Genomic DNA, 23,944 nt, shown 5'->3' with positions numbered 1-23,944 from the left:
GACACTGGGTGAAGGACTGCTGCATTCTCCTCACTGGTTCTTTGCCCACGTTTGTCCCTCCTGGCTCCCTCCTCCTCAGTTTGACTTCAGATGTCACCTCCTCCAGGAAGCCTTTCCTAAGCCTGTCCCACTTGGTGATTTTAGGCCTTTCGGCCTCCCCAGTGCCCAGCAAAGGGCCTGCCACCCAACAAGGGCTTGTGAATGTTTGTTGAATGAAAAATGAATGTTTGGACGAATCAGTGAATGACAGAGAGAGGGACTGCAGTGGGGTGAGGGTCTCCTCAGGCCCATCAGCAGCCCTGACCACACTGTCCCTCCACCTCTCCCGAAGGAGGCTCCTGGCTGGGTTCCGGCCACACCCCAACCCTCGGTGGCTGCCAGGCCTGGAAGGCATTTCCCGGAGCTCAGCACATTCCTGCCTTCCCCGGCGGCTGAGAGTGGGCAGGGGGCATTTCGGAGAGAAGAGACGGGGGGAGCCCTAGTATTCTGGGATCCTGCCAACCTGTCCTTGGTCCCTTATGCCCTCAGGAGCAGGTCCCCACTGCTTGGTGTGGGGAGGGGGTCAGGTCCACAGAGGGGCCAGCTGAGCTGGTGTGAGGGGCAAGGGTGCCCACCGAGGTGAGGGCCTGATGGCCGCGCCTGGCTGGACAATGGGACAGAAGCTGCTGACGCGCGCTTTGGGGGTAATCCTGGCCTCATCCCGGGCCGGCCCCAGGCCTGGGCTCAGAGAGAGCCACCAGCGGCCGAGGCAGCGGCCGGGTGGGCGCGAGTGGCATGTGGGGGTACTTGTGCTCCCTCTGCCGCCCCCCGGGTACCGGTGAGTCGGGGCAGGCTGGGGGCTGGGGGCCGGGGGGTCAGGGTGAGGCCTGCTAGCCTTGGTTTGAGAGTTGGGCAGGTCTGGGTTCAAATCCTGGTGCCATGGATGACCTGGCGTGGATGACCCTGGGTATCACGTCCCCTCCCGGAGCCTCCTTGTCTGTTACATGAAGGGGACAGATGAGTGTTGCAGGGTCTTTGGGGCCCAGCAGAACTGGGGCCAGACCCCGGCTTCGCCACCTCCTGGCTGTGTGGCTAAAAATTTGGCATAATCCTTTCTCCTTCCGCCCTCGATTCAAAGAGCAGAACTTCGGGGCCCAGCACAGTACTTACCACATGAGAGGTGTCCCCTCCAATGGAAACCCCCTTAAACAGAGAAGTGGGGTTCCCCTGTGCCCGGTCCCGCTCAGGCCAAAACCCCCTGACAAGTCTAACCAGCGCGCTAATTTGTATGAATAATAATACAAAATACTTACAAGGGGCATTCACTCTGTGCCAGGCACTTTGAAAAGTTTTTGGCCTCTTTTAACTCATTTAATCTTCACAACAACCCCTTGAGGTGGGCACTTTAACGATCTCTGTTTTGGAGATGAAGAAACAGAGGCCCAGAGAGATGCTGTGACTTGCCAGAGGTCACACAGCCAGGAAGTGGCCGAGCTGGGACTGGAACCCAAACTGACCAGGAGAAAGAGTGGAAGGAGTTTATCTCAGGGGCCCCAAGAACCAGCGGGGCCATGCCCGGGTCTAGAAGCCGGGACATAGGGCTGGTGGGGTGCAGAGTCTCCAAGTGGCGGTGACAACGTGGAAAGTCCCTGGAGTGGGGCTCCTGGTGGAGGTCTCAGCCCAGGCGCTGGAGCGGCGGTGTCTCCTGGCTCCCCACACGCTTGCGGTGGATCCAGCTGGGAGAGGGGATGTTTGTTTCCCCACCACCCACCCCCTGGTGATGTCATGCCCCGGCAGCCAATGGCTGGGGTCTCCCCCCCTCCCCCTCCCCATCCCTTTTCCCCCCCAGCCCCGGGCTGGGGCTGAGCAGACAGACGGGGAGCTCTCGAGGTGGCTGGAGGCCCAGTGGTAAGAGATCAGCCAGCCAGTCCCTCCCCTGGCCAGGCTGAGAAGCCATGGGAATGAGACCCAGGGTCCTGGGAGGTGCTGGGAGGGTGCCTGGGGCTCAGGAGGCAGCAGGATGTAGGAGTTAAAGGCCCAGACTTTGGAGCCAGACCCTGGGTTCAAATCCCAACATTCTCCTCCTTCTGGCTGCGCGGCCCCGGGGTGAGATGCTTCACCCTTCGAGCCTCTGCTTTCCCATCTCTGCAATGGGCCTATGGCAGCCACCTTGCAGGGCTGACTTGCGAGTCACTGAGTTGGTGCTTAAAAAGAGCCGAGAGAGGGCCAGGCTTTTCGGTCCCTGGAATGGGGTGCTGGGGAGGCAGCGCAGACCCTGTTGGTGGGAGGCCGGGGCGCAAGCTGGGTTTTGTCGCTCACCCCAAGTCCCCCTTTGGTAAGGGAGAAAGTTGGGACCACTGGTGAGCGCAGGCTGGATATGAGATGCTGTGAGATGCACAGCCGGCCACCACTTGCTGTCAGAGACTAGCATACGTTACTTGAGCACCTGCTATATACTGAGACTATTCTAAGGACCTGCTGTTATCTCAGAGCCACTCTTACTGGCTCCATTTTACAGATGAAGAAACTGAGGCCCTGAGAGGTGACATCCCTTGCCCAAGTGTTCAAACCCGATGGCCTCTGCTAATGTCCAGGGGCCCGGATGAGTCACGTCAACCCCCACGCCCATTGCTGAGGGTGCCAGATCCCTGGTGGTTGGGGAAGCCGAGGTTCTGAGTGCGGACACTTCCTAAATGAAGTGGCGGCCGGGAGGGTGCAGGAGGGCAGACAGAGCTGGGGGATCCCTCAGCAAGCCCAGCTCAGCTGAAGGGCCCAGGGCCCAGGTGACAGCCCCTGCCCCCAGCCACTCCTAAGGGCATGAGCAGCATCTTCAATGGGCATGTAAGTTGGACCTTCCCCAGGGAGGTGTGGCGAGGACTTCATGAGCCAAGCCAGAAGGGAAGGGTTTGGTACATAGTAAGTGCTCAAGAAATGGGGACTCTGAGAATTCTGGAAGCTCAGCAACGTAGTAGGGCAGTGCCACAGCTCAAGAAATGGGCTGTTGGCATCTGGGGGAGGTGGGTCCTGCCTGGCTTGGACTCACCAGGGGTGCCCCGTTAGTCAGAGCTTTCCCTAACGCAAGCCAGGGACCTCCCAGCAACATCCCCGCCTCTCCTTCCAAGCCTAGTGGGACGGGCAGAGCTGGGAACAGAGAGTGCCTGGGGTGGGGTGGGGTGGGCTTCCTTCCGAAGCTGCCCCCACCACCCCCCCCCCGCCACCGGGAGCTGGGTACGTGGCTCAGGAAGGGCACAGCTGGGCTAAATATAACCTGGGCTGGGCGGCTGTCCCGGGCCGGGATGCGGAGGGAGGGCACTCTCCGGCCTCCGCCCGGGATGAGCTTCCTGTGCCAGCCTCTGGGCGTGACCCTCACTGGCCCTGGCCTGGAACAGGGCACTTGCGGCCCAGGAGATCCTTCCGTCCGTCTCTACTTCCTCCTCACAAGTACCAGGCTTCTTCCCGGCCTGTTCAGGATGCCATGTAGTGTCAGGGACTCGGCGCTAGCTTTTCAGACCTGGGTTCGAGTCCCGATGTCATCAGTGTGGCATCCCGACTCTTAATTCTCATTTATTCATCAGTAAAATGGGCTACCATGAGGCCACGTCTATAAAGTGCCACCCGGCCCAGGGTTGACACCAACGAGGTCCCTCTAAAAATGCCTGTTTCTGGCACCTTCGACGCCTCCTCCGGCCCAGCCCGCTCCCGCCCCAGCTGTTTTGCAGCTTGGGCCTCCTCCAGGGCTCAGAGCCACCGATGCAAGTGAAGGTGCAGAGTTGGTGTCAAGGGCATGCGTCCTAGCTGTGTGATCCCAGGCAGGTCACCTCCCCTCTCTGAGCCTCAGTTTCCAACCCTAAAACAGCCCTCTCTCGGGGGATTTCAAGGCCTGTGTGTGCCAGCACAGGGCCCAGTTCAGAGGAAATGCCCCAGAGGGGGCAGCCAACCCTAGTTGGAGGGGCTAGGGGCTCAGAGAGGAGGTTGGGAAAGGAATGAAGACCGGGAATCCTAGGAGAGCCGGAGAGGAGCCCTCTGACGCTGTGGGGGGCCAGCCAGTGGAGTGCGGCCAGCTGGAGCATTGAGGGGGTCCCTGTGTCCTCTATCCTGGCCAGTGGTGGGCTATGAAGGGCCATTGTGCGGCTGGGGTGGGTGGGCAGGGGCGGAATGTGACTGAGCACAGCAGACGGGCCATTGTGTGACGGAATGTGCCGCGTGAGGCCTGACCTTTCCCCGGGGAGTGCGGGTTGGCGGGTTGGCATGCCAGGTGGGGGCCGGGAGGACAAGGCCACAGTCGGGGAGGGGGTGGCAAGGAGACAGTGTCCATCCCCTTTGAGGCTGCTTGCGGATCCCAGCTCTGCTTCCTTCTCCCTGTGCTGTGTGACCTTGAGCCAGGCTCTTGGCCTCTCTGAAGGGCTAGGGTTTTCCTTGGTGAGGCGGAAAGCGAAGGTTTTAGCACACAACTGGCACAGAGTAACCACTCAGTGCCCATTAGTTATTATTATCTATTATCTGCATAAGAGAACGCAGCTTTCAAGACAAGTTCATTTGTGACCTGAGCACGTGACTTCCCTCCTCCCAGCCTCAGGTGTCTTCTTTGTAAGGGGCTTAATCATTGTACTGGGTATTCTGAGGTCCCCATGCAATGACCCCTGTGGGACACTGGACATGAGACAGGACCACAGGAAGTTCTTAATAATAATAATAATAATAATAACAATAGCAAATGCTTATGAAGCGCCCACCATGTGCCTGCCACTTGATATTTATTAACCCATTTGACCCTCCCAACAGCCCCGTGAAGTAGGAGATCTCATTCTCCCCGTTTTATAGATGAGGAAACTGAGGCACAGAGAGGTGGGGTGACTTGCCCACGGGGAGTACATGGGAGCAATTGCCATGATTTTATAGTGAATTTGGCCCCCTCGGTCAGCCGAGGTGGTTGGCACAGGGGCTCTGCTGTCATAGGCCTAGGGGTCAGTTCTGGCTTTACTGTTTGTTTTCCAGCTGTGTCACCTTGGGTAGAGGTCTTCTGTGCCTCAGTTTCCCCACCTGCTCTGGGGGATAGAGTACTGACAGAGCGCCAGAAGGGTCAGGCCCTCAGGAGACCATCAGTGGGGTTAGCTGACAGTAATGTTTTTCTTCTTAGAGCCCGGGACCCAGGAGGCCCAAGGAGCTGGAGGTGACCCTGAGGTGAGCCCTGGCCGGTGCCACATGCCCCTCCCTGCCCCTCCCTGGCCTGCCTGGAGCCTCACGCCCTGGTCTCTCCCTGGCAGGCAGCAAGACCCCCGAGGAAGGGCGCGAGGCTCGCAGACGACTGTGTGGCACCCCAGGCTGGGCTCCTGTTAGGAGGGGGTGGCTGTGCCCAGGCTGTGGTGAGAGGACAGCGGGGTGGGGGGCCCTTCTCCCCTCGACCTGCCCCTCCAAGCCCCCCCTCCTCCCCTCCCCTCTCCTGGCCTCAAGCCTCCATCTCTGCCCCCCGGCAGGCACAGAGGCAGCTGCTCCATGCAGAACTGAAGCTGGTCCTGCAGCAGAAGGGAGAGAGGAAGCGGGCGCCCGGGGCCCACGCGACTCCCAGCAGCGCCATGGAGGCCCGGAGCCGGAGCGCCGAGGTGAGCGCCCACATCCTGCCGGGGGAGACTGGTGGGGCCCGCCTCAGGGGCTCGTACTAGGGCGGCAATGGGACACTTCCTGGCTTCTCTGTGCCTCAGTCTCCCCATCTGTGAAATGGAAATAGCAACAGTGGCCTACTTTGTGGGTCTCTGTGAGGAGAACAGTTTAACATATGTAGTGCTTAGCAGAGAGCCTGGCACAGACTGAGATTCAAAGCGGCTAATTCCTTGGAGTGTAATGGAGTTAGATGAATAATGAGCTAAAGAAAATCAAGGAGAAACTCTTCGTGGGAAGAGGCAGGATGGTGTAGGGGTTAAGGGCATGGGCTTGGGACCTACCATTTCGGCTGCGCAGCCCTGAACAGGGTCTGACTTCTCTATCCCTCAGTTTCCCCATCAGTGAAGTGGGGCAATGGTCCCCACTTCTGAGAGTGTAGAGTGGGTCTACTTTTACCGGAGCCGAGCTGAGGCTGAGGGGTGGCAGGCAGAGGTTAAGTATAAGCAGGTCACTGCCTACAGGACGGCCCGGGGGCTCTGAGGTCACAGCCCTGGGGTTGAGGCCCAGCTGCTTAACTTGCTCTGTGGCCTCAGGCAAGTCACTTCACTTCTCTGGACCTCTGTGTCCTCCTCAGGGACTGCCCAAGCCGGGGGAAGGATGAAATGAGATGCTGCACAGAAAGTGCTAGCCCAGGGCCTGCTGGGGGTGGTGATGGCCATGCTGCTCCCTGCTGCCCGCACCACAACTCTTCTTACCCCTTCTCACCGTGCTCTGCCCAGCCCTCTAGTCCCGGGGCCACTGCTGTGGGGCATCTGGCCCAGACCTGCTTTCCCCTCCTCAATCCCTGGGCTCCAGTCTGTGCCAGCCTCGATGCCCTGCCCACTAGAACATCCTCTCGGATCCCTCTTGCTTCAGGTCTCAGCTCACAATCAGAGACTCCTTCCAGTACGCCCATGTGGTCCAACCTGACAGTGGGTTAACAGGCCCAGAGAGGGCAAATTTCTCCGCCAGAGACACACAGCAGATTGGGTTCCCAGACAGTCGTGGAACTGAGGTCTCTTACTGCCTCTTCTGGGAAGCTCAGAGGTGAATCCCACAGTGCGCTGCTGGGCCAGGGCCAGGTCAGCACCATTTACAGTAAATACCAGGAATACCACGTCTGCCGGTCCACCACTCATTACCCACGCACCCCCATTCGCTGGATTCCCTCTCCCACGGGCGTTCTGCAGGTCTTAGGGTCAGAGAGCCCACAATAGGGCACAGTCACACACATTCAAGCCTCCAAGGAGGCCAGTCCTACCTCCAGCCTCCATCCTACACCACTTGAGGGTCCTGCCCTTTCTTCGCAACCCCATCCTCAACTCAACTCTTGTTCTCTTGTTATGAAAGCCCCTCCCCACAGCTCAGTCCTTAAGACGATGGGTCCCCGCCGCACCTCCACTTATACCTCTAGCCACACTCCTCTCGGATCTTCGGCCCCTCCTCTCTGGCCTGTGTCTCCGGCCGCGCGTGCTCCCAGGCCGGGCTCCAAACTGCTAGCCCCGCCCCCGGGCTAGCCACGCCCCCTTGGGAGCACAGCCCCGCCTCTCAGTCTCAGATGGGGTGCCCTCCAGCCTCTCCACCCACCCCCCCCCCCCCCGACAGCCGACCTAGGGGTCCACGAGGCCAGCCAGCACTGAGCCGTTGGACCTGTCCGCGGGTCCCCAAGAGCGAGCAGTCCCCGCGCTTCCTTAAAGGGGAGATGCCGGCGTGGGTGGGCCCGCACGACCCGCCTGCGCCGCGCCGAGGGGCGCGTGCCCCGAGGACCCGTTTAATTAAGAGCGATGGCGGGCTCTGGACGAGGTCCGGCCCTAGCGCCCCATGGCGACCCCTCGCCGCCCTTCGCAGGAGCTGAGGCGGGCGGAGTTGGTGGAGATCATCGTGGAGACGGAGGCGCAGACGGGGGTCAGCGGCATCAACGTGGCGGGCGGCGGCAAGGAGGGCATCTTCGTCCGCGACCTGCGCGAGGACTCGCCAGCCGCCAGGAGCCTCAGCCTGCAGGAAGGTGGGCGGGGCGGGGAGTGGGCGGGGCCTTCCTGCGGGGGCGGGGCTAGGACTCTGCTCTGGGTCCTGAGCGGGACCCGCGACCGGGAGGCAGGGGTGAAGGGCTTGAGGCGGGGCTTTGTGTGTCGGCGTTGCAGTTGCTCACAGGGGGCTCTGGAGGCACATTGTCTCGGTTCGACTCCCAGATCTGCAGTTTACTAGCTTGCGATCTTTCTGTGCTTCAGTTTTCTCATCTCTAAAGTGGGAATAATTCTAGTCCTTACCTCATAGGGTTATTATGTGGATTGAATGAGTCAGTATTTGAAAACACTTAGCACATAGCTAAATGGCCCATAGTAAGCACTACCTAAGTGCTAGTTATTTTTGTTGTTGGGGCTGGAGAAAAGAGGTGGAGTCAGCTTGGAGGGGTGGGGAGGCGAGCTTAGTAAGTAAGGGCTGTTTCAGGTAACATGGATGAGGCTGATGCGATTTATTCATGCAACGGTGATGTGCTAAGGGCCTTCTCTTTCCAGATATTATTCTAGGTGCTTGGGTTCCCGCAGTGACCAAAACAGACAACACTCTCTGCACTTATGGAGCTTACATTCTAGTGGGGACAGACATATTTAAGCAAAATATGTAAAATACATAGTGAATTAGAAGGCAGTACGTGCTCAGGATGCCAGGATGGAAGCTGCATTTTTAAATAGGACGAGCCAGGAAGGGAGGAAAGGCCTAGGAGGTAAGGAAAGAGTTCTGTGGCCATCTGGAAGAGCATTCTAGGAGGATAGAACAGCCCGTGCAAATGCGCCAAGGTGGGAGCGCGCCTGGCTTGTTGGAGGAAGAGCAAGGAAGCCAGTGTGGGTGGAATAGAGTTAGTGAAGAAGAGAGTAAGAGATGAGACCAGAGAGGTAAGAGAAAGGGCAGATTTTAGAGGGCTTTATGTGCCATGTGAGGACTTTGGCTCTTAATCTGGGAGGGTGGTGAGTGGAGGAGGAGCATGAATGGACCGCGCTGAACTTCTGTATTAGCAATATACTGTAGGGGGGCAGGGTGGGGAGCAGGGAGACCACAAAGAGGCTACTGTGATTATCCAGGTAAGAGATATTGATGCTCAGGGCCAAAATGGTGTTATTGGAGGTGAAGAGAAGGGTTTGGATTCTGGATATATTTTGAAGGAGGAGCCTTCAACCTGCATATGGGGTGTGATGCGAAGAGAGGGGTCAGGGGGTCAGGGATGTATCTAAGGATTCTTGATATGAGGATGGAGTTGGTAGCACCACAAATGGGGGACACTGGGACTGGAGCTCGTTTGGAGGAAGACCAGGAGTACAGGTTGCATCTGTCAGATGAGAGGTGTCTGTTGGACACCAAGGTGGACATGTGGAGGGCTGGTTGGATATATGAGTCCAGGCTGGAGAGGAGAGTGCTCACCTGGAGGGAGATTCTTGGAAGTTGTCAGCATATTTATGATCTTTAAACTCTTGAATCTGGATGCGCTTCACAAAGGGGTGAGTGTAGCAAGTAGATGGAGAAGAGATGAGGTCCAAGACCTGAGTTCTGGGACGCTGTGTCTTTAAGAGGTCGGGAGATGGGGAGGAACCCTCCCAGGAGGTTGAGAAGGATTCTGCAGAGATGTTCCAGAGGATGTGGCACCCTGGAAGCCAAGCCACACAAGTGGATGAAGAAGAGAGAGCGAAGTTGGGTCAAAGGCTGAGGGGTTCAAGCAGATGAAGTCTGGGACTTGACCACTGGACTTAGCTACACAGAGGTCACTGTGTGGGACCTTGAGAGGGGCAGTTCAGGGTTCCAGGAAGGGGTGTCAGAAGTGTGATTGGAGAAATAGAAATAATGCAGCTAGACAACTCAATGCATTTTGCCCTTAAGGTGAACAGATAAGTGGGGCGGGAGCTCCAGGAGGAGTGAGGTCAAGACAACGTTTCTTATGGGAGAAATAATGGTATGTTGTGTGCTGATGGGAATAATGTAGAAGAGAGGGACAAACTGATGATGTGGGGAGAGAGAGGCGAATTGCTGGCAGATGGCCCTGAGAAGACAGTGGAGGGAATTGACCTGAGCTAGGAGTGGGGACAGTTCATCCCCAGGAAGAGTAGAGAGTGGAGTAAATTGCCACAGGAGCAGGGGGGTGAGTAATGGGGTGGGAGCTTCTGGAAGTTCTTTTCTGATTCTGTTTTTTGAGTAAAGGGAGCAAAGTCAGCGTCTGAAAAGTGAAGATGGGGGAGGGGAGTGCAAAGGCGATGGGCGTGGCCTGAGTGGGCGTGGATTTGCTCAGTCGGGGAGGCGGAGCTAAGGCAAGGGGTGGGGCTTCGTTGTTAAGTGTCCCATCTCGAACAGGGAGGAATTTTGCGTCTGGGTCCTGCGCTCGGGGATAGGCGGGGCCGAAATTTGGGGCGTGGCCTCGCTGCGCTGGCTCCGGGGAAGCCGGTGCAACGAGGCTAGCGCAGAGCCCGGAGATGCTCACGCCCTGCCCACCTCCACCTCGTCTGCAGGGGACCAGCTGCTGAGCGCCCGCGTGTTCTTCGAGAACTTCAAGTACGAGGACGCGCTACGCCTGCTGCAATGCGCCGAGCCTTACAAGGTCTCCTTCTGCCTGAAGCGCACTGTGCCCACCGGGGACCTGGCGCTGCGGCCCGGGACCGTGGCCGGCTACGAGATCAAGGGCCCGCGGGCCAAGGTGGCCAAGCTGGTACGCGTGCTTAGCCCGGCCCCAGCCCTGGACCACCCCAGCGATCCCGGCTCGGCACCGTGAGCCCCCACACCGTGGGCCACCCTTGCCCTGTCTCTTCACTAACCCAGCGCTAATCCCACCTTCTGCCTCCTGTTCTCTGCCCCAGAACTCCTCCCTGGGGAGGGGGACCCACCCATCCCAGACCAGAGTCCTCACCCGCCTCGTAGCGGCATCCCCACCTTCAGCTCCAGGCTCACCAGGGGTCCTGAACAGCGGACTCCCAACCACGGAGGCCAGGTCCCATTCGGGGCACTGCTCACTTTGGGAGTGACCCTGGGCCAGTTTCTTTCCCTCCTTGGGCCTCAGTTTCCCCATCTCTAGAATGAGGGTATCGGAGAAAATCCTGGACGAGGATCCAGAAGTCTTGGGTCCCAGTTTCCACACTCCTCTTGACTCACTGTGAGATTCTAAATGAGCGTCTTTGCTTTCTGGGCCAGTAATGGTGAAATGCCAGGAAGTGGGGACGCTGTTTTGGGGACAAATGCTCAATCCAACACATCCCCAGCCTGGTACAATACCAGCTGGGGCTCCCCCTGTCCACCCCAAGCCACCCCACTGTCCCACTGCCTCCAGCCTCTCTCCTCTCTCCCCAGAACATCCAGAGTCTGTCCCCTGTGAAGAAGAAGAAGATGGTGGTGCCCGGGGCCCTGGGGGCCCCTGCAGACCTGGCCCCCATTGATGTCGAATTCTCCTTCCCCAAGTTCTCCCGTCTGCGTCGGGGCCTCAAAGCCGAGGCTGTCAAGGGTCCTGTCCCAGCCGCCCCCACCCGCCGGCGCCTCCAGCTGCCTCGGCTGCGCGTCCGAGAAGTGGCGGAGGAGGCCCAGGCAGCCCGGCTGGCCGCTGCCGCTCCTCCCCCCAGGAAAGCCAAAGAGGAGGCCGAGGTGGCAGCGGGAGCCCGTTTCACGGCCCCCCAGGTGGAGCTGGTTGGGCCCCGGCTGCCCAGCGCTGAAGTGGGTGTCCCCCAGGTCTCAGCCCCCAAGGGGCCGCGGGACGTGGCCCCCGCAGCGGAGGCAGTCAGCGGCTTTGCCCTCCACCTGCCGACCCTTGGGCTGGGAGCCCCAGCTCCGCCTCCTGTGGAGCCCGTGGCCGTGGGGATCCAGGTCCCCCAAGTGGAGCTGCCTCCCTTGCCCTCGCTACCCACTCTGCCCACGCTTCCATGTCTGGAGACCCGGGAAGGGGCCGTGGCGGTGGTGGTGCCCACTCTGGAAGTGGCAGCACCTTCAGTGGGGGTGGACCTGGCCTTGCCGGGCGCAGAGGTGGCGGCTCCAGCAGAGGCACCTGAGGTGGCCCTGAAGATGCCCCGTCTCAGTTTCCCCCGCTTTGGGGCTCGAGCAAAGGAAGTTCCTGAGGCCAAGGTGGCCAAGGGCATCCCCGAGGCCAAGGTGAAGGGGCCCAGGCTTCGGATGCCCACCTTCGGGCTTTCTCTCCTGGAGCCCCGACCCACTGCCCCTGAAGCCGTTGTCGAGAGCAAGCTGAAGCTGCCCACCATCAAGATGCCCTCCCTTGGCATTGGGGTCTCGCCGCCTGACGTCAAGGTACCCAAGGCGCCTGAGGTGAAGCTCCCCAAAGTGCCCGAGGCGGCCCTTCCAGAAGTGCGACTCCCAGAGGTGGAGCTCCCAAAAGTGTCGGAGATGAAACTCCCAAAGGTGCCAGAGATGGCGGTGCCAGAGGTTCGACTCCCAGAAGTGCAGCTGCCGAAGGTGCCTGAGATGAAGCTCCCTAAGGTGCCTGAGATGGCCGTGCCAGAGGTTCGACTCCCAGAGGTGCAGCTGCCAAAGGTCCCCGAGATGAAGCTCCCAAAGGTGCCCGAGATGGCTGTGCCAGAGGTTCGACTCCCAGAGGTGCAGCTGCCAAAAGTCCCTGAGATGAAGCTCCCAAAGGTGCCCGAGATGAAGCTCCCGAAGGTGCCCGAGATGGCCGTGCCAGAGGTTCGACTCCCAGAGGTACAGCTGCCAAAAGTCCCTGAGGTGAAGCTGCCCGAGATGAAACTCCCAAAGGTGCCCGAGATGAAGCTCCCAAAGGTGCCCGAGATGGCTGTGCCGGAGGTTCAGCTCCCGGAGGTACAGCTGCCGAAAGTCCCCGAGATGAAACTCCCGAAGGTGCCAGAGATGGCCGTGCCAGAGGTTCGACTCCCGGAGGTACAGCTGCCAAAAGTCTCAGAGATGAAGCTCCCGAAGATGCCTGAGATGGCCGTGCCGGATGTGCAACTCCCAGAGGTGCAGCTGCCAAAAGTCCCAGAGATGAAAGTCCCCGAGATGAAGCTCCCGGAGTTAAAACTCCCCAAGGTGCCCGAGATGGCCGTGCCGGACGTGCGCCTCCCGGAGGTGCAGCTGCCAAAGGTGTCGGAGATGCGGCTGCCAGAAGTGCGGGCGCCAAAGATCCCAGAGGTGCATCTTCCGAAGCCCCCCGAGGTGAAGCTGCCCAAGGCTCCAGAGGGGCAGCTCAAAGCGTCTGGGGCGGAGCAGGCAGAGGGTATGGAATTTGGCTTCAAGATGCCCAAGGTGACCATGCCCAAGCTAGGGAGGGCGGGGTCCCCATCACGAGGCAAGCCAGGCGAGGCAGGGGCTGAGGGCTCGGGGAAGCTGGTGACACTCCCCTGTCTGCAGCCAGAGGTGGGCAGCGAGGCTCGCGTGGGGGTCCCCTCTCTCACACTGCCCTCAGTGGAGCTGGACCTGCCACGGGCTCTCAGCCTGGAGGGGCAGGTCCCAGCAGCAGAAGCGGGCAAGGCAGAGCGGGCAGAGGGCCCCGGGGTGGCAGCAGGGGTCGGGGAAGGGGCCTTCCGGATGCCGTCTATTGAGATCGTCACTCCACAGCTGCCCACCGTGGAGGCTGGGGAAGGGCGGCCGGAGGTGACAGAGATGAAAGGCAAGCCAGCCTCCAAGTTCTCCCTGCCCAAGTTTGGACTCTCAGGGCCAAAGGTGGCAAAGGCAGAGGCTGAGGGGGCCGGGCGGGCCACCAAGATGAAGGTGTCCAAGTTTGCCCTCTCCCTCCCCAAGGCTCGGGCCGGGACTGAGGCTGAGGCCAAAGGGGCAGGCGAGGCGGGCCTGCTGCCTGCCCTCGATCTGTCCATCCCGCAGGTCAGCCTGGATGCCCATCTGCCCTCGGGCAAGGTGGAGGTGGCCGGGGCTGACGTGAAGCTCAAGGGGCCCAGGTTCGCCCTGCCCAAGTTTGGGGTCAGAGGCCGGGACACAGAGGCGGGAGAATTAGTGCCGGGGGCGGCCGAGCTGGAGGGCAAGGGCTGGGGTTGGGATGGGAGGGTGAAGATGCCCAAGCTGAAGATGCCCTCCTTTGGACTGACTCGAGGAAAGGAAGCAGAAATCCAGGGTGAGCGTGTCAGCCCTGGAGAAAAGTCAGAGTCCACGGCGGGGCAGCTGAAGATCCCCGAGGTGGAGCTAGTCACGCTGGGGGCCCAGGAGGAAGGGGGCACCGAGGGGGCAGTGGCTGTCAGTGGAGTACGGCTTTCAGGCCTGCAAGCATCCACGACCAGGCAAGTGGGCACTGAGGGCCAGGACGGGGGGCTGAGGATGCCCCTGGGCATCTCCCTGCCCCAGGTGGAGCTGGCCAGCTTTGGGGAGGCCACCCCGGGGCAGCAGGCCGAGAGTGCAGCCCCTCCAGCAGAGGGCACGGCAGGCTACAGGGTCCACGTGCCTCAGGTGACCTTGTCTCTGCCTGGAGCCCAGGCGGCGGGCGGTGAGCTCTTGGTGGGTGAGGGCGTCTTCAAGATGCCTGCAGTGACAGTGCCCCAACTTGAGTTGGATGTGGGGCTGAGCCGAGAGGCACAGGTGGGTGAGGCAGCCACAGGTGAAGGTGGGCCGAGGCTGAAGATGCCCACGCTGGGGGCCAGAGCTGGGGCTGGGGGAGAGCGGCCTGGGGACCAGTCCCCGGGGGCTGAGCGCACCTTCCATCTCTCGCTGCCCGACGTGGAGCTCTCGCCACCCGCCGTGGGCAGCCATGCCGAGTACCAGGTGGCAGAGGGTGAGGGGGATGCTGGACACAAGCTCAAGGTGCGGCTGCCCCGGTTTGGCCTGGCGCGGGCCAAGGACGGGGTTGAGGAGGGCGAGAAGGCCAAGAGCCCCAAACTGAGGCTGCCCCGCGTGGGCTTCAGCCAGAGCGAGGCGGTCCCCGGGGAGGGCTCCCCCAGCCCAGAGGAGGAGGAAGAGGAGGGCAGCGGGGAAGGGGCCTCCGGGCGCCGAGGCCGTGTCCGAGTCCGCTTGCCCCGTGTGGGCCTGGCTAGCCCTTCCAAGGCCTCTCGGGGGCAGGAGGGTGAGGCAGCCCCCAAGTCCCCTGGCGGGGAGAAGTCCCCCAAGTTCCGCTTCCCCCGGGTGTCCCTAAGCCCCAAGGCCCCGGGCAGGAGTGGGGACCAGGAAGAGAGTGGATTCCGGGTTCGGCTGCCCAGCGTGGGGTTTTCGGAGACAGGGGCTCCAGGCCCCACCAGGATGGAGGGGGCTCAGGCTGCCGTCGTCTGAAGCCCCGGGCAGAGGGAGACCACTCCCGTCTTCCCATCAGCCTCCCCCTTGTTTGTGTGTGAGATAACTAGCACTAACCCCAGAGGGCTGGGAGGGGGGGCGACTGACGGGGCAGGGCCGGGGAGGCCCCGTGCCCAGCTCATTGGCAGGAGAGCCTGTATCTTGCCAAGCCATGTGAATAAAGTAATCCAGAGGTAGCCTTGAGTCTGTCTCCTCTGTGTGCGGGAGGGGGCGGGAGAGGGTGCACACAAGGAGTCCCTGAGGAGGAAGGAGGGGCGATTTGAGCCTGGCCTGAGGGAAGTCTGTGTGTGGGTGACATAGGCCACCCCTGGTCTGAGGAGGTCACGGAGGCCATGGGCTGGACCCGGTAGGAAGGGAGCCTGCCTTAGTCCTTCAGAATGACCAGGGGCCTCTGAGCAGGCATCTGGGAAGTTCCTGGAAGAGCACAGCTGTGGGACCTTTCTGTCGGGGACTCTGCCTGTCCTGGGGACCCACTCCTGGCAGGACAGCCCTGGGGGCCCTAGAGAACAGAGTGATGGTTATCCACCTGTCCTCTGCTGGCCGCCTCCCCACCGCCAAGAACACCCCCGCATCCTGGCTGTCCCTTTCCTGTCTGGCTGGTTTGACTGCCCGGTCCACCCCGGCCCCACCCAGGAAGGCTCCTCCTGGTCCCCTCTCCAGGCTCATGGGTTCAGAGCCTCCAGCAGACACCTGGCCACCTCTTAGGACTAGGTCCCGGGGTCCTCAGCCCCCGTGGAGGCTGGGCCTCGGCTCCCAGGGACCCATCCCCACTCAGGATCTAAGCCCTCACCAGGGCCTCCAGCCTCCCCCACGTCTCTCTGCAATGCTCCAGACGGGACTAAGACAGCACACTGTCCGGTCACAGATCTCCCCCTCATGCCCCATATCTGCCACTCTGTTCACATCTCTGCCCTCCCACCCCAGCGGATGGAGGGCCAGGCCCTTCCTTGACTTGTCATGGATTCCCCACCTACTCCACCTTCTCCCTTCAAGCCGGCTAGCCTGTCACACGCTTTCTGTTCGTCCCCACCAAACATGGAGGAGTCATTAACATTCATGGTGCGCATCCTCTGCCCAGCCCAGCATTTGGGGTTTTCCTCCCACCACGGCTGACTTGTTGGTGTCCGCAGTGACTTCTCCATGGCCACCCCAGGGGTTTCCTCTGTTCCCTTGTCCTGACTTCTTAGGGCCCCTTCCTCCTCACGAAGGCTCTCTTCTCTCTCTTCCCCACTCCTCCTCTCTCTCCTCATCATCCACCCCACACCCTCCCTGAGCCGTGTCACCTTCCCTGCGGCTTCCACTCCTCACCTCTGTGCCGACAATTCTCAAATTCTCTCCTGGGCCCATGGGGATCCAGTGGCCTCTGCACGCCTGCCCTGGGTGTCTCCTGGGCCCCGGGAGGATGGGTGGGTGCTGCGGTTTGGAGCTGCGCTCTAGAACCAGACTGCTTGGGGTCTAAGCCTTTGTGCCTCGATTTTCTCTTCCATAAAATGGAGCTATGAAGATGGATGTGGTCAGGATCAGTTAAGGCTTCTAAAGCACTCAGCACACGTTTAAATGTTTCAGTGTTAGATTTCCTAATCTGACCTCAGCATCCCCTCCCCTAATGTGCTCCTTGTCCTTGTCCCCATCCCAGGGACCATCCATCATTACCCAGGCCAGAGCCCTGGGCCTTGTCCTGAACGGCGCCCTTCTTTCCTCCCACAGCCTGGCCTCCTGGTCTCCGGAGTGTCTCATCCACCAACCTCCTTTCCGTCCTCCCCAGCCTCTCCCCGCTGGGCCCTGCTCCAGGCTCGGGGCCCCCACTCTTGCCCCCCTCCAACCCACTCTGCTTCACACAGTAGCTTTCTCCGACTCAAACCTGACCCGGCCCTCCCTTGTTCAAAGCCCTTCTGTGGCTCCCCAGTGCCCTCAGCACAAAGTCCAGACTCCTTAGCCTGGCGTTCAAGACCTTTTACGACCTGGCCCTTCTCCAGCCATACCTCGCCCACGGCAGTCCCAGATAGGGGAAGAGTTTTGTGAACACACACACACACACACACACACAATCCCCCTAGCTTCGAAAGCCTGCCTTTCCTCTGTCTATCGTAGGAATGTCCCCTTCCCATCTGCCTGAGGTCCGCGATCTGTTGACCCTTCACCTGTCACCTGCAGGGTTCTGCTGCTGGGCGGGGGAGGGGCTGGACCTGCCACCCCAGCCCCCGTTCCAGCCAGCGGCTGGGGTCTCCGACAACAGAACCAGAGCCACTCAGCAACGCTGGAACCCACTCAGGGGGGCGTGGGGCCCCTCGTCCCATGCTGAGAGGGCTTCAGGGGTGGGGTGCAGCCCCTGGCAGACTCGCCGTGCGGCCCAGCGGGCTGGGGAGTGCCAGGGAGGCGGGGGCGAACCTCATCGGGGGAGGCACGTGTGCCGTTCTCTTTCCCCCGCTGGGAGGGTCTTGGGGCCGGCGACGGGGCAGGTGGCCTCGGAGGCAGAGCCTGCAGGGTGGGGGTGGTGGCCAGGCAGTGTCTGGCAGCAGGGGCACCATGGCCACCATCCAGTCGGAGACTGACTGTTACGACATCATCGAGGTGCTGGGCAAGGGCACCTTCGGGGAGGTGGCCAAGGGCTGGCGGCGAAGCACGGGCGAGATGGTGGCCATCAAGATCCTCAAGAATGACGCCTACCGCAACCGCATTATCAAGAACGAGCTGAAGCTGCTGCGCTGCATGAGGGGCCTGGACCCCGAGGAGGCCCACGTCATCCGCTTCCTCGAGTTCTTCCACGACGCCCTCAAGTTCTACCTGGTTTTTGAGCTGCTGGAGCAAAACCTTTTCGAATTCCAGAAGGAGAACAACTTCGCGCCCCTCCCCGCCCGCCACATCCGCACGGTCACCCTGCAGGTGCTCAGGGCCCTGGCCAGGCTCAAGGAGCTGGCGATCATCCATGCCGACCTCAAGCCCGAGAACATCATGCTGGTGGACCAGACCCGCTGCCCCTTCAGGGTCAAGGTGAGTGGGGCTGTCCGGAGGGCCACAGTATCCCTTGTCCCCGTGGCCTCCCAGCTTCCCCCAGCCCTGGACGCTCTTCTGATGCTGACGCTCCCTTTCCCACCTCTCAGCCCTGGTGTTTCCTCGTCCCTGTCCACGATTCCTCTCCCCACCTCCTGGCCCTGAAATCCTTCCCATCTCCCCATCCCACCGCTGACACCCTTTCCCTCCCAGACTTGAGGTCTCCCCATCTTTGTTCAGTTCTTAGCCCAGCTTCTCTGGCCCAGTCCTGTCCTTGTGGGGCTGACATTCTAGTGGAGGAGACAGAGTTGCCAAGATAGATGAGTAAAGTACAGTATGTGAGTGAGAAGCAGAACAGATAAGTAGGGAGGGGGAGGATGTGGGGTGTTGATCGGGGCTGGTGGTGATAAGTGAAACTTTAGACACGGTGGTCAAGGAGGCGTCACTGAGAAGGTGACACTTCAGGGAAGTCCTGAAGGAGAGAGGGAGCTGTGTAGACATTTGGGGGAAAGTGTCTGGCTAGAAAGAAGAGCCTGTGCAAAGGCCCTGAGGTAGGAGTCAGCCGAGAAGATGTGTTTGAGGAGCACTAAGGAGGCCAGTGTGGCTTAAGCAGAGTAACTGAGGTGAAGAGGGGGGAAATGGGATCAGGGAGTGCTGGGGCCGGTCATGCAGGGCTTTGTGGGCCACAGAGAGGACTTTGGTTGTCTCCTGGATCCTGGGCAGAGGAGGGGTGTGATCTGACTCAGGTCTTCATTCACAGGGTCCCTCTGGCTGTGTGAGGGAACCGACTGTGAGGGGGCAAGAGCGGGGAGATGGGGAGGGGTTACTGTACTGGTCCAGGTGGGAGATGGGGGTGGGTGGGACTAGAGTCAGGGTAGTGGGAAGAGCGGACACGGGTGGGTTCTGGGTAGATTTTGGAGCTCAAGACCACAGGACTTTCTGGCAAATCTTATACGAAGTGTGAGAGAGAAAGAGAGGATTTGAGACGAAAGCTGTTGGCCTGAGCAACTGGAAGGATGGTGGCCTGCGCGATTCCTCATCTCAGTGATTTTGTCCATCAACAAACATTTACTGAATGTCTGCTCTAGGCCTGACCTGTGCTGGGCACGCAGAGGCGCCTCTTCTGCTCTGTCGGAGGCCCCTGGCCTCCCTCACCCCGTCCCTGACCCCTCTGTCTGCTGGTGGGTTTGTTACTGTCTGGTGATGGGGCTGAACTAGGAGCACCGTGAGGCAGGTGGTCACCACGGTGTCCGCGGCCTCTCCAGGCACAGCACTGTCACGGAGTCAGTGCTAGACGAGTGTCAGAGACACACAGTGATACAGAGACAGGAAAAGGCAGATCATTCTGCTCCAAGAGATCGGACAGATCCACAGCACCTGGCCAGCATGGGCACCCCTACCGTGTCTGTGGAATGAATGAATGTGTGAATGAATCCCACACACGTTGACTGTGTGCTCAGGGTCACTCGAGCTCTCCGAGATTCAGGCCTCGGCAGCCTGTGTTCAGAATCCAGATTAATAACCATTTCCTCATACCGCCTTCTACAAAGAGAAGGTGAGGGGCCGGCCCAGTGGTGCAGCGTTTAAGTGCGCACATTCCACTTCGGTGGCCCAGGGTTCACTGATTCAGATCCCGGGTGCAGACATGGCACCGCTTGGCAAGCCATGCTGTGGCAGGTGTCCCACATATAAAGCAGAGGATGATGGGCACGGATGTTAGTCCAGGGCCAGTCTGCCTCAGGAAAAAAAAAAAAGAGGATTGGCAGCAGATGTTAGCTCAGGGCTAACCTTCCTCAAAAAAAAAGAGAAGGTGAGGGATGGATGGATGAAAAGCAGAGAAACTCAGAGAGGGAAACTGAGGCAGGGACCAAGGTAGATCATGGAGGTGCCGTGTAACAACGAAGGCAGAAGAGGACATGGGCTTCAAGGAGGTGTCTTCCTAGTGCGTGACACGGGGTTGGAGATGGAGAGAGACGCTGAGAGATGAAAGATACAGACGAGTGAGGAGGAGGCAAAGAAAGAACGAGAGAGAGACACAAGAGACAGAAAGAATGAGAATGACAGGGACAAAGGCCCATTCATTCACTCTTTCCTGAGCCCCTGCTGGGAGCCAGGCACTGTTCTAGGCATCTAGGGCCACAGCCGTGAACAGTCAAAGTCCCTGCCCTCGTGGGCCTGACATTCTAGATGGGTGGAGGAACCATGGCCTCGATATGAAAGTAAAACAGAGAGGATGTGAAGTGGTGTTAGGAGCTACGGGGAAAAACAGAAGGCGGGAGGGGGACGGGAAGGATGGGACTGTTAGGGGAGGCCTCACTGAGAAAGTGACATGGAGTAAAGACCGAAGGAGGTGAGAGAGGAAGCCATGTGGAGATCTGTGGGATGAGCATTCCAGGCAGTGGGAACAGCCAGTGCAAAGGCCCTGAGCTGGGAATGTGTCTGGGTGGTTCAAAGAACAGTGAGAGGCTCGTGTGACCAAGGCAGGGTGGGTGAGGGGGATGTGGGAGCTGCTGAGGGCAGAGAGGGGACAGGGCAGGTAGCTGGAGCCTTGCAGGCCATGGGGACTGCAGCTTTTATCACACAATGTGATGAAGCCACAGGAGGACTCTGAGCTGGGGAGGGACGTGATCTGACCCTGGTGTTCACAGGATCCCTCAGGTGCATGTGAGGAGCAGTCTGGGGGGCAGAAAGGGGAGCAGGGAGACCCGCGAGGAGCCCCCTCCGTTAGCCTGTACAGGAGATGCTGGAGGATACACCCGAAGTGGGGGCTGTGGAGGGACTGCAGAGTGAGCAGATTCTAGATCTGTTCAGAATCAGATCTCAACAGAACCAGATCTGCTGATGGAGGTGTGGCGTGAGAGAGAGGGATCCTCACCCTCCTCGGCATAAGTTCTAGTGGTGAGAAACAGAGACAGACAGACAAACCCACAAACCTGAGACAAAGGCTGGAGGAGGCGGACAGGGACACAAACGAGAGAGAAAGACTCACAGGCACAGGGACAGACGGTGACAGATGCCAAAAGACCCCGATGAGAGATGCCAGGGGAGGCCCAGATTAGCTGTCCCTACTCCCCACCCTGCCCACTTGCCCCCCTCCTCCCACTCAGGTGATCGACTTCGGCTCAGCCAGCATTTTCAGCGAGGTGCGCTACGTGAAGGAGCCGTACATCCAGTCGCGCTTCTACCGGGCACCTGAGATCCTGCTGGGGCTGCCCTTCTGCGAGAAGGTGGACGTGTGGTCCCTGGGCTGCGTCATGGCCGAGCTGCACCTGGGCTGGCCCCTCTACCCAGGCAACAACGAGTACGACCAGGTGCGCTACATCTGCGAGACCCAGGGCCTGCCCAAGCCCCACCTGCTGCACGCCGCCCGCAAGGCCCACCACTTCTTCAAGCGCAACCCCCACCCTGACGCCACCAACCCCTGGCAGCTCAAGTCCTCGGCCGACTACCTGGCCGAGACCAAGGTAAGCGGCCAGGCGGGGGGAAGGCGGTCAGTGGGAGGGCTGCTGCATCATGAAAAAATCTAGGTTAGACCTCAGGGAGGACTGGAAGCTTGGGGGTCGGCTGTAGCGGTTATCACAGCAAGAGAGGTCTGGGTGAGACCGAAGGTGGGACTCAAAGTGTCTCGCGGCTTCTCTGATGGCTCCATGGCTGGGGCTGTCCAACTAGTGTGACGAGGTGCGACCACTGGGAGGTGCGGAGGGCTGGGATCGGCTGTGGGGGCTGTAGCAGCAAGAAGGATCTGGATTTAATTCCAAGGAGGACTCGCGGTTTAGGGAGGCCCCTCTGCTAGCAGCTAGTAGGGGCTGGACCCATGGCTCTGGAGAGGACTGGGGGTCTGGGGTCAGTGAGAGCTCCGGGTTGGATGATGGGAGGACCAAAGAACATAGCCAGGGGTCTTTGTGCAACAGGAGGAGGGCTCTGGATTAGCCTGGAGGGGGTCTGGTGTTAGGGAGCAGGTGTGGCCCTCCCAGCAGCAGGAGAGCTCCAAGTCAGACCACAGGCAGCACTGGAAGTCAGGGCGCAGGTGTGTGGCCTTCACAGCAACAAGAGAGCTCTGGACCAGACTGGAGGGCAGACTGGAAGCGGTGGGGGGTCGGGGGGTCATCTGTGCCTGAACTCCGCGTTGACCCCGTGTCCCACCAGGTGCGGCCCCTGGAGCGTCGCAAGTACATGCTCAAGTCTCTGGACCAGATTGAGACGGTGAATGGCAGCGGGGCAGCCAGTCGGCTGAACTTCCCAGACCGCGAGGCGCTGGCCGAGCACGCCGACCTCAAGAGCATGGTGGAGCTGATCAAGCGCATGCTGACATGGGAGTCGCACGAGCGCATCAGCCCAAGCGCGGCCCTGCGCCACCCCTTCGTGTCCATGCAGCAGTTGCGCAGCGCCCACGAGACCACCCGCTACTACCAGCTCTCGCTGCGCGGCTGCCGCCTCTCGCTGCAGGTGGAGGGCAAGCCCCCCACGCCCGTCGTGGCTGCTGCAGAAGATGGGCCCCCCTACTACCGGCTGGCCGAGGAGGAGGAGGCCGTGGGCATGGGCAGTGTGGCGGGCAGCGGGTCCTTCTTCCGCGAGGAGAAGGCCCCGGGCATGCAAAGGGCCATCGACCAGCTAGACGACCTGAGTCTGCAGGAGGCAGGCCATGGACTGTGGGGTGAGACCTGCGCCGATGCGGTCCCCGACATGCTGGCCCCGCTCAAGGCGGCTGCCGCTGGCCGCCGGGGGCCCGACTCGGGCCCTGAGCCCATCCTGGCTTTCTACGGCAGCCGCCTGGCAGGGCGCCACAAGGCCCGCAAGCTGCCCATCGGCTCCAAGTCTGACTCCGGCTTCAGCAACCTCATCCAGCTGAGCCAGGCCTCACCGGAGGATGACGGGCCCTGCCGGGGCAGCGGCTGGGAGGAGGGAGAGCGCTGCGGGGCCTCCGCCGAGCCGCCCACCATCCTTCAGAGGGACGGCGATGGGCCAGACATCAAGGATCTGACCATGGATGCTGAGGTAAGCTGGGTGGGCGGGCAGGCTGCAGGTGGCTCTGAGACTGCGCTGCCCTCTGAGCTCCAGGATGGAGGCACGGTGAGCCCGGCCTTGCCTCCCACACATCTGCACAGCCTGCAGCTGGCTCAGGGTCTCCCACACACTAGCCCACCCTGAGGCTGGGACGAGGCTCAGCAAACACGAATGTCTATTCGGGCTCTGATTCGGATTTGATAAGGCTCAGCAAACATGAACGTATATTCAGGATATAAAGTTCAGCCCACCCTCGCCTGCCCTTACAATGGATGACGCTCAGTACATACGAATGCACCTTCAGGCCGTGTACAAACTCAGAACAGAGTAATCCACCTACAGAAGGTGATGCAGGCCTGGCACTCAGAACATGGCCTGAACACAGGCTCTCCCACCCTCAGGAAGATGTGGCAAAGCCTCGGAGACAGTAACATACCCTCAGGACACATTAAGGGTCTCAGCACACATCACTTAAGTCCCCAGGAAGTAAGGAGGGCTCAGCTGGGACAGGAGAGGGGGCAGGCTGGTTGTTCCCAGGGCTGGGGGCTTCTTGGCTGAAGGCCCTCTTTTCTTCTCTCCCACAGAGGCCAGGCCCTGACCTCTTCGACCCCGGCAGCTGTCCTGGGGAATGGCTGAGTGAGCCAGACTGGATCCTGGAGGGCGTCAGGGGGCCACGGGCTCAGGGGCTCCCGCCCCACCACACCCACCCACACGGTCCACCCCGGACCACCAGCTTTCTGCAGCACGTCGGCGGGCACCACTGATGGTGACCCCACCACTGCCCATTGCTGGGGGCTGTGCTAGCTGGGGTGTCATCCCCTCCTCAGAGCTATCCCCTGAACCCACAAATTATTCTTACAGAAAGACAGTTATGCAGAAATTCCCCATTCCCCCCACCCCTGGCGCATGCCTGCACACACACCCCGGACACAGAAGGGCCTTGGGGTCTGGCCCATGGCCCCCTTGGCCAAAGACGCAGGGAGGGGGCTGCACTCTGCTGGCTCTGAGCACGCCCTCAGCCCCGCTGTCTCTGCCTATTTCAATAAAGAACCGTTCAGCAGCCCTGCCTCGGGCCTGTGCTCCCTGCCCGAGGCTTGGACTGGCGCTGGGGTGG

General features: G+C 60.5%; 2 protein-coding genes across 6 annotated transcripts; both read left to right on the top strand.

The window, feature by feature from the left end:
• The first annotated feature begins 422 nt into the window (after positions 1 to 422).
• PRX (periaxin) lies at positions 423 to 15,017 on the top strand. Of its 5 annotated transcripts, none has more exons than XM_070498747.1 (7): positions 423 to 817; positions 5,117 to 5,160; positions 5,244 to 5,342; positions 5,454 to 5,579; positions 7,465 to 7,621; positions 10,110 to 10,306; positions 10,942 to 15,011. In XM_070498747.1, the coding sequence occupies exons 1-7, from the start codon at positions 775 to 777 to the stop codon at positions 14,812 to 14,814; spliced, it is 4,539 nt and encodes a 1,512-aa protein (XP_070354848.1). In that variant the 5' UTR covers positions 423 to 774; the 3' UTR covers positions 14,815 to 15,011. The 5 variants fall into 5 exon arrangements, with proteins under 5 accessions (XP_070354848.1, XP_070354849.1, XP_014715757.2 ...); XM_014860271.3 differs by lacking the exon at positions 423 to 817 and adding an exon at positions 1,777 to 1,887 and having other exon boundaries at positions 10,942 to 15,017; XM_070498748.1 differs by lacking the exon at positions 5,244 to 5,342 and having other exon boundaries at positions 760 to 817.
• A 2,323-nt stretch (positions 15,018 to 17,340) lies between these two features.
• On the top strand, positions 17,341 to 23,886 carry HIPK4 (homeodomain interacting protein kinase 4). The gene is made up of 4 exons (XM_014860265.3): positions 17,341 to 17,826; positions 20,934 to 21,290; positions 21,973 to 22,821; positions 23,415 to 23,886. Exons 1-4 carry the CDS (start codon positions 17,362 to 17,364, stop codon positions 23,592 to 23,594), a joined length of 1,851 nt encoding a protein of 616 aa, XP_014715751.2. The 5' UTR covers positions 17,341 to 17,361; the 3' UTR covers positions 23,595 to 23,886.
• Positions 23,887 to 23,944: the final 58 nt, after the last annotated feature.

Source organism: Equus asinus, chromosome 26 (genome assembly GCF_041296235.1).
Source record: "Equus asinus isolate D_3611 breed Donkey chromosome 26, EquAss-T2T_v2, whole genome shotgun sequence".
Taxonomy (NCBI): domain Eukaryota; kingdom Metazoa; phylum Chordata; class Mammalia; order Perissodactyla; family Equidae; genus Equus; species Equus asinus.
This window is presented reverse-complemented; position numbering and strand designations above follow the sequence as displayed.